The following is an 8,375-nucleotide window of genomic DNA, read 5'->3' on the forward strand; positions in this document are numbered from 1 at the left end:
TTCTGTTTCAGCCAAACCAGGACATATGGCAAGCCTTGGTGATGATCATTCATGCACCGTGAATGCCTTCAGGGGCACGGGGAGCTGGAGGAGGCAGGAGGCACCTTACAATTGTGCGCAGCGTAGGGCTGCTGATGGGTCTCTGTTGCACAGATACCCACACATAGCACATATTGCTTAAAAAATGAAAAACTAATTTATTGGCATCTTGGCATGGGGTCATGCTCACATACGAGATCAAATCCCTCAAACAGTCAGTCACTGTCAGAATGGAGAAGGAGTGTCTGTTGTAGGGGTCCTCCAGCACTTACATGTCTTAACCACAGGCAGAAGATTGTCCTGCACGACCATTTATGCAGGGACTGTTCCTATCAATTGTTTACAAATGTCTCAACACTGAACATCTCAGTCCCCAAAGTCTACTTCAGTCCAGCTGTTGTTCCACCTAGGCAGATGGAGCTGGGGTGTTCCCAAGTCACTCAGGGACTCCACGGCTGGTCAGTTCGGGTGTGTGCACAGGCAGTGATGACAAAAGAACAAATTGATTTTCAAGCCTACAACTTCACTTATAAATGAAGTCCCATAGCTCCTGCTCCCTCGGCCATGTCCGTGTGGTCATCACTCCCGCCAGCCCCCTTGTTGCTACTGCACACCCTGCTCTGCTCCTCTGCCTCTCTCCTTGGCCCAGCTCTGGCTGCAGCCTTGCCAAACACGACCTGTCATCCTGGGAGCACAGAGACACTCCTCAGCCAGATCCTCAGCCCCTCCTGGAGTTGTCTGGGATCTAGGGTGCTGTCCCAGATGCAATCTGCTTCCCCAGCCCACAGATCATCCACCTTGGGTTGACGGGGGACCTGTGCCTTGTCCAGATTCCTCTCTGTGGCTCCCAGGGCTGCCCGCTCCTCGCGCCCTGCCCATACCCAGGCTGTGCTGCAGCACCGATGCTGAGTCCCCTCCGCTCCAGTGCGTGCTGACTGGGACCCGGACCAACAACCTGGACTCCAGCATGACCGTTGAGGCCATGAATGAAATTAGGCAACTTTGCCGGACTGTACCACACAGCCATGACTGTCACCACGAACAGGATCCAGCGGTCACTGCTGCAGGGATCTCAGCACCATGTGAACCAGAAGAGCCAGCCCACCTTTGGCGCTCCAACATGACCATCGAGGCCATGAATGAAATAGGCAACTTTGCCGGAGTGTACTACACAGCCATGACTGCAACCATGAACAAGATCCAGCGGTCACCGCTGCAGGGATCTCAGCACGACGTGAACCAGAAGAGCCAGCCCACCTTTGGCTTCACCGTCAACTGGAGCTTTTCAGGTGTTTTTCCCCTGCCAGCCTCCCTGTGATGTCCCCAGAGCTCCCCTGCCCTCCCTGCGATGTCCCTGATGCTCTTCCCTGCAGTATCCTTGATGGTCCCTTGCCTTCCACTTTGGTGTCCCAAATGCTCCCCCATCTCCACAGTGTCCCCAGAGCTCCCCAGCCCTCCTTGTGGTATCCTGGATGGTCCCCTGCCATCCTGTGCCCCCCAGTGCTCCCCCATCCCCAACACCACAGCTGCATGGCTGGTGGCACATCCTGGTCCCCACTTCTGGCTCTTGTCCAGGCAGGTCCTGCCCAGGATGAGGTGAGGCAGAGCAGGATCCAGGCTCAGTTGGGCTCATCCCCCCATGCCCTGCATGTCCCACACCTGTCCAGTGCCATGCCCCTGGTCCCAGCAGGACAGGAGGCTGGACAGGAAAACATCACCCACCCGCAAGAACCTTTCTCACTCACAAACTGGCAAGCTGTCTGCCTAAGAGAGGAAGCCCCATCCCAGTACCCTCTCCCACATCTTGATGGGCTGCAGGCTCCACCACCACCTCCATGGGCCAGTGCCTGATGGACCAGGACAGAAAGGAAATACTGAGGACCACGTGGATCATGCAAGATGAGTTTGCCAGCCTTGAGGATGACTGGAAAGCCAGCAAGTGAGGCCTGGGCAGAGCGGAGCTGCAGGGCACTTCACCCCTGCTCTGTGCTGGGTCTGCACCCATGGGTGCAGTATGGAGCCCCTAGGGGGAGAGCCGAGACCTGAGGGTCGGTGCTGGAAGCCAGCTGGGCAGCAAGCAAGGAAAAGCAATGCCAGGACCTGAAGGGCCTTTGGAGCAAGTCCCCAGAATGGGAGCTGAAGGCAGCTACTATAATTTTTTAATTAAAAACAAAGCACCATTTGCACATGGACATTGATGGATCCTGCTCCCTGGGGAGGAGGAGAGTGGCCCTTTGGTGTCTTCAGGCCCAGGGTAGGTATGTCTCTGAAGGATTCCTAAAGTAGATGCTCATCTTCTGTGGTGGGTAGGGGCCAGAGAGGTCCCTCCTGACCTGGACACAGCCAGGTGCTGGCTCCATCTTCCCCTGCAGTGTCGGCAGTGACATGTTCATGCAGTTGGAGAGGTGTCTCAGAGGAGATGGCTGTGCTGTGTCCCTGTGCAAAAAGCCAGGCAGTCTGAGGACCCCTGGACACTTCAGTATGGTCTCATATCATTACAGACTCCTTGGGAGGGCTCAGACAGGGCTCTGCCATGGAGCTGTACCCTGTCCAGCATAAAAACACTGTGTATGCAGCACTGCCTGCCATCGGGTCTGTGCATCAGGGCACCATGCACAGGGCATCCCCTCCCACGGGGACAAGAAAAATTCAATATCTGCATATCTTCCAGAAAAGCCGTTCTGCACTTACAAGAGGGCTTAATTCCAAAGTGCCCAAGAGTTCCCGCTGCAGTCACAGCTCCCAGACCTAGGGAAAGCCCAGCACAGACAGGAGAAAAAACTATCTAGGAACAGCAGCAGAAACTTGTAATGGAGGGGACTGTCACGAGGACAAACTCCTGCAGGCAGACACACCACCCTTCAGTGCAGTGGAGAAGAGCTGGTCAGGCTGTCCTTGCTGCAGCACTGTGTTTGGATGCTGGCACTGGAACAGTGACAGTGGGACAGTGCCAGGCTGTGCCCACCCCAAGGACCCTGTACAGAGCAAGGAATGGGCTGGCAATACCTCTTGGATAGTGGATGTGCAAACCATCCCTGTGTCCCTGTTTCTTTCCACAGCCGTGCTCATCCCCACGTTCCTCCGGCACTGCCCAGGTCACCCAGACCTCCTCACCTCGCCTGTCCTGTCCCGGGCACCCTGCCACCAGGCCACCCGCCCCGCAGCTGCCAGCCCAGCGCCCCTGGGGCTCCAGTTACAGCCCTATAAAGGGAGCTGGGGTGCAGAGGCGGGAGGGAGCTGTGCTGGGTGCTTCGCAGCCCTGCGTCCATGGGGAGCGGTGCCTTCATCCTGGTCCTCATCCTGGCCCTGGCAGCATGTGTGGCCCCTGCGGAGAGGAAGGTACGGGGATGGATGGTGATGGGGATGTGGCAGACATGGCACTGGGATGCAGCGTGGGCAGCCAGGGGTTCTCTCTTAAAGGCCATTTTAGGCTGGGACAAGCAGGAGAACTTTGCAAGCACCTAGTCCAGGCAACAGGCAGGGTATCTCTGGGTCACCCTCAGCCACCTGGTACCACCTCCACAAAGCCTTGCTCCCACAGGGCACCACGCACACAGCATTCCCTCCCACGGGATATGTATCTGGGACACCATGAATGGGGCATCCCTTCCAAGGGTCTGTGTCTGGGCATACAGTGCACAGGGCATCCCCTCCCATGGGGATCTGTGTCTGGGCATATCATGCATGCTGACAGGCTCGGACGTGCTGGACTTGCTTCACTGTTCATTCAGCAGCCAGCAGCACCTGGAGGAGCTTTTCCCCAAACTTGGGACAGGGACAGCCATGCCCCACAGTTGTACTTGCAGCAGGGCCTGTGGCTCCAGCCGTGGGGTGATGGGAGGGATGGGGTCCCCCTCTGTGTCGTGCACGGAGGTAGAAGGCCCGTGGCCATGTCCCTTCAGTGCCAGCTCAGCGGGCTGTGGAGGAATGAGCAGGACTCACTGATGGAGATTTCGACGGTGAGGGACGACGGGGACTTCCAGGGCAAATACCTCACACGGGTCACCCTTGCTGGTGGCTGTGCCTGTGCCTCCCCCCTGAGGGGTGCCCAGCAGCAGCCCGGCGAGGGGGGCTGGCCCACATTCGCCTTCACCGTGCGCTGGGACAAGTTCTCCAGTAAGTGCTGGCACAAGTGGGGATGGCACTGAGGTGGCACTGGGAGCCAAGCAGGCAGCCAGCAGGATTTTTCTTCTGCTGGGTGATGCTTTGGCACAACTAAGCAGAGGGAAGCTGTTGCAACAGCCCAGAGTGGGGCTAACGGGCAATGCTGAGCTCGCATGGAGCAGCCTCTCCTCACCCAGCATCCTTGCACCCATCCCTGCTGGGCAGCCCAAGGTGACCATAGTGGGTCCGGACCCTGTTAGGGCACGGGGGATGCAGGGCTGCAGACCCTGCCTTGCCTGAGGGAGCTGCTGGGGAAGGGCAGGTCCCCCCAGCATGAGTTGGGTGGGTGCATGGCTGTTGGAGCAGGTACACAGCTGCAGCTGGGAGGACCTCGGTGAGGGGGAAGCACACAGTGAGTGTGTGTGCCGTCCCCACTGACCCTCTACCAAGTGCTTCTTCCAGATGCCACCACCGCCTTTGTGGGGCAGTGCTTCGTGGACACAGGTGGAAAGGAGACGCTGACCACCATGTGGCTGCTGCGTGAAGCTGTCGGGTCCCTCGAGGAGGACTGGAAAGCCACAAGGTAGTGGGGGGATTTGGGGGCAGCAGCCCCACAGACGGGCTCTCCCCAGGACCCTTGAGGACGAGCATCCCCCTGGGTGAGGGGACCACCTCTGGGAACTCGCCAGCGTGGGTTTACAGTGGGGACGCCAATGCCTTCTGGCAAGGGTCTTGCCCTGGCCAGGGGCATCCAGCAGCTGCTTGAGGCAAGTTGGGGGGCACTTAGGGGCACCCCTGTCACCTGCCGGCACTGGCAGTCCTGGGTGGGCAGTGTCTGCCAGTCGTTCCACAGGAACTCTTTGCTTCTAAATCTAAAGAGGGTAGATTTAGATTAGATATAGATTTAGATTTAGAGGGTAGATTTAGAGGGAAGGTTTAGATTAGATATCAGGAAGAAATTCTTCACTGTGAGGGTGGTGAGACGCTGGCACAGGTTGCCCAGAGGAGCTGTGGATGCCCCATCCCTGGAAGTGTTCAAGGCCATGTTGGATGGGGCTTTGAGCAACCTGGTCTGGTGGAAGGTGTCCCTGCCCACGGCAGGGGGGTGGGAAGTGGATGGTCTTTAAGGTCCCTTCCAACCAAGCCATTCTAATTCTATGATTCCCACAGGGTGGGCAGAAACATCTTCACACGCAAACGCACCCGAAAAGCAAAGATCCTGCCAAGCTTGTCTCCATGCTGTGAGGATGCATCTTCACTCACCCCATGACAGCATGTTCTGGCTGCAGTCCAGCCCCGCCAAGGCAAGCAAAACCAGCCTCTGACCTAAAAATAAAATTTAAGTGTCAAGTCAGCGGTGGTCATATTCTTTTAAAAAACTCCGTTGGCTCCCCCTCTAAGGCAGCTTCCGTCCCCACGGGTACCCCTGCAGAGGTGAGAGCTCACCACTACCCCTCCCCAGGGACATCTGGAACCCTCCCTGGTTACCCCCATTCAGCTCCCTGCACTTATTTCCCACCTCACGCTAACCCAAACTTCAACCCTGCGCCATCACTCCCTGCCTGCCTGGCAGAGGTGGCATCAGCATCCTGAATCCAGCCACCTTCCTTGCTGTGCCTTCACGCCCATCCCCACCATAAGCCTTTGTAGTCCCAGGACTCTGTGCTCCATAGGGTTGGGTGATGGAGGTAATGGTATCAGTAGATATGAGATGTTGGTAAAGCACTTCCTTTGCACTGCATGGCACCCGAAGTAGAATGTGCATGGTTAAAGGCCCCATCTCATCATATCCCATCGCACCCCATCACAGTCCATCCCATCCCATTCCATCACAGTCTATCCCATCCCATCACATCCCCCTGTGTTACCATCAGGGATTTTACCCTTCTCTGCCACTGCATTTCGGCAGTGCCACTCTATCTGCCTCTGTGGACACCTGCCAAGCTTAGTCAGCTCTTTCGATGCAAAGTTTTTGGCAGGCCCATGGATGAAGACAAAGCCTCTTGCAGAAGTCTTACAAATATAACCCAGCCTCGGGGATGCCAGCACACTAGCTGTACCGTCCATCGAGCCTGGCCCAGCCCCAACGGGGCTGGTGCGTGCTGCTGGGACATGGAGTGGTGGCTGCTACCTCCCTGGCACCTCAAACAGGGCAGCTTGTCCCTGCCAAACAGCACAGAAAAGCAGGGGCTGATGTCAGGCTGAAAGGATGGTGCATGGCATCCAGGGCAAGAGCAAGAGGTTCCCTGGGGTGGAATTTCTCATGCTGCTATGATAAGCCTGTGAGTTTGGGACTGTAAAAGGTGATAAGGAGGAGTGATGTCTTAAAAGAGGAGTGGTTTCCACTTACCCCAACCTTTGGGACCAGCTGGACCAGAGGGAGAGGCACTGAGCAGCAGCAGTAGTAATAGGGTCCTGGGATGTGCTGGGGCTAGTGGTGGGCCCTGACCGGTGGGCTCTGACTCCCCCACCCCCAGTGCACACACCACAGCCCTGCTGCCATCCAGCACCCCAAACACTGCTGTCCTGGAAACAGTATGTGCTTATGCAGCTGAATCCCACCTTAATTTTCGGTTGCCCACAGCCCCATGCCTACTCCAGGCACTGCAGAGGGCAGAGAAGCAGCTCAGGGACAGTGCACACTGTTCCGTACATCCAGAGCCCCTAAGAGCAGCAAATATAAGGAAGAGGTGCAAATACAAGGCTGGTTAGCATGCTGGGTGTGTTTAGCAAACACATTCGCTTGGACACCAGTGACCCTCGGTGGTTATTTCTCCATCAAATTCTTGTAAAAACAAAAGCAGCCAAATTACCAGCTGATATCCAGAAGATGCTGGGGGAATACTATTGCTGATAAAACAGAAGGCAGGGTGAGCCTTCCCTCCCGTGCAACGTTGCAGTTGCTGCAGCCTGCCTCTGCCAGGGATGCCCTGGCACCACATGGGTGACACCCTGGTCAGGCAGCAGCACCAGCAAAGCAAGGAGTGGTTAAATGTTTAAATAGGTAATAATTTCCAGCCTGCATGCACAGGAGTCAGATTCCCAAGGAGGGTAGCTGATGCTTTCCAGGCTGCTCTAAGGTCTTTAAAAAAAGCCTGAGCCTCTGTCTCTTTCCACAGCTGTGCTCATCCCCACGTTCCTCCGGCACTGCCCAGGTCACCCAGACCTCCTCACCTCGCCTGTCCTGTCCCGGGCACCCTGCCACCAGGCCACCCGCCCCGCAGCTGCCAGCCCAGTGCCCATGGGGCTCCAGTTACAGCCCTATAAAGGGAGCTGGGGTGCGGGAGCGGGAGGGAGCCGTGCTGAGTGCTTCGCAGCCCTGTGTCCATGGGGAGCGGTGCCTTCATCCTGGTCCTCACCCTGGCCCTGGCAGGATGCGTGGTACCTGCAGAGAGAAAGGTACGGGATGTGGCAGCAATGGGGATGTGGTGCTGGCACCCTGTTAGACCCCAAAGGCTGCTGCTGGGGCTGCAGTGCTCAGCAGGGAGCAGGACTGGGCTGCGTGAGCTGGTGGGACTAGCACTGTACAGTGCTGAGGGAAGCTGCAGAGCGGTTGGGAGCGAGGGACTGCACCTGCAAGGATGCTCCTTGCTGTGGGAATCCATCCAGAGACAGGCAAGCAGAGCCACACCCCAGAGAAATCCCATTTTCCCACCAAGCAGTGCACCCTCTGCTTTAGCATGGGGAGGACCTGCTCTCCTCTGGGTGGTAGCAGCAAATAGCCCAGAGCACTGGTTGGGCTGAAGGCAATCAGTGCCATGGGTGCAATGCTGATGCCAAGGTGGTGATGCTGGTGGCACCATCTTCACACAGGGTCCGTGGCACATCCCCCATTGTTGCAGGCATCCCTGGGCAGAGCCAGGGTGGTGGGGCAGGGGCAGGAGCAGGATCCCCTACCCCCCCGCCTGGCTGGGCACCCTAAGCCACAGTGCTGACCTTGCAGTGCCTCCTCTCCGGGTCGTGGCGGAGTGACACTGGCTGCCGGATGGTCGTGTCTGTCCTTGGCAAGGGCGGCAGATTCTCCGGTTCCTACCTGCCAGGACCTGCTGCTGGGAACTCCGAAATCCTCACCTCGCCACTGGAGGGGTCCCAGCAGAACACAGGGCTGGTCCTGCAGCCCACCTTCTCCTTCACCGTGCACTGGCGGCTGCGAGGTAGGCAGGAGGGGGACATCACCCTGCAGCAGGGATGCCAGGGGGGGGCAGGGGGGAGGTTCCTCGCTTTCCCCCCAC

At 57.6% G+C, this 8,375-nt stretch overlaps 2 protein-coding genes across 2 annotated transcripts in view; both read left to right on the plus strand.

The window, feature by feature from the left end:
* Positions 1 to 3,306: 3,306 nt before the first annotated feature.
* On the plus strand, positions 3,307 to 5,413 carry LOC104162487 (avidin-like). The gene is made up of 4 exons (XM_009701220.1): positions 3,307 to 3,378; positions 3,942 to 4,155; positions 4,606 to 4,726; positions 5,314 to 5,413. Exons 1-4 carry the CDS (start codon positions 3,307 to 3,309, stop codon positions 5,411 to 5,413), a joined length of 507 nt encoding a protein of 168 aa, XP_009699522.1.
* A 2,057-nt stretch (positions 5,414 to 7,470) lies between these two features.
* LOC104162488 (avidin-like) overlaps positions 7,471 to 8,375 on the plus strand; it is a 3,987-nt gene continuing 3,082 nt past the window's right edge. Inside the window, exons 1-2 of the mRNA XM_009701221.1 lie at positions 7,471 to 7,542; positions 8,087 to 8,297. Coding sequence (XP_009699523.1) covers positions 7,471 to 7,542; positions 8,087 to 8,297 — 283 coding nt within the window. The remainder of the gene's footprint in view (positions 7,543 to 8,086; positions 8,298 to 8,375) is intronic.

The sequence above is a fragment of the Cariama cristata genome, unplaced genomic scaffold, assembly GCF_000690535.1.
Source record: "Cariama cristata isolate BGI_N322 unplaced genomic scaffold, ASM69053v1 scaffold15525, whole genome shotgun sequence".
Lineage (NCBI taxonomy): Eukaryota > Metazoa > Chordata > Aves > Cariamiformes > Cariamidae > Cariama > Cariama cristata.

Excerpts from the sequence above, each read along its gene's own strand:
- LOC104162487 (XM_009701220.1), top strand. The coding sequence starts at position 3,307 with ATGGGGAGCGGTGCCTTCATCCTGGTCCTCATCCTGGCCCTGGCAGCA. Across the intron at positions 3,379-3,941 it reads TGGCCCCTGCGGAGAGGAAG|TGCCAGCTCAGCGGGCTGTG; the intron begins GTACGGGGATGG and ends ATGTCCCTTCAG. Across the intron at positions 4,727-5,313 it reads GAGGACTGGAAAGCCACAAG|GGTGGGCAGAAACATCTTCA; the intron begins GTAGTGGGGGGA and ends TGATTCCCACAG.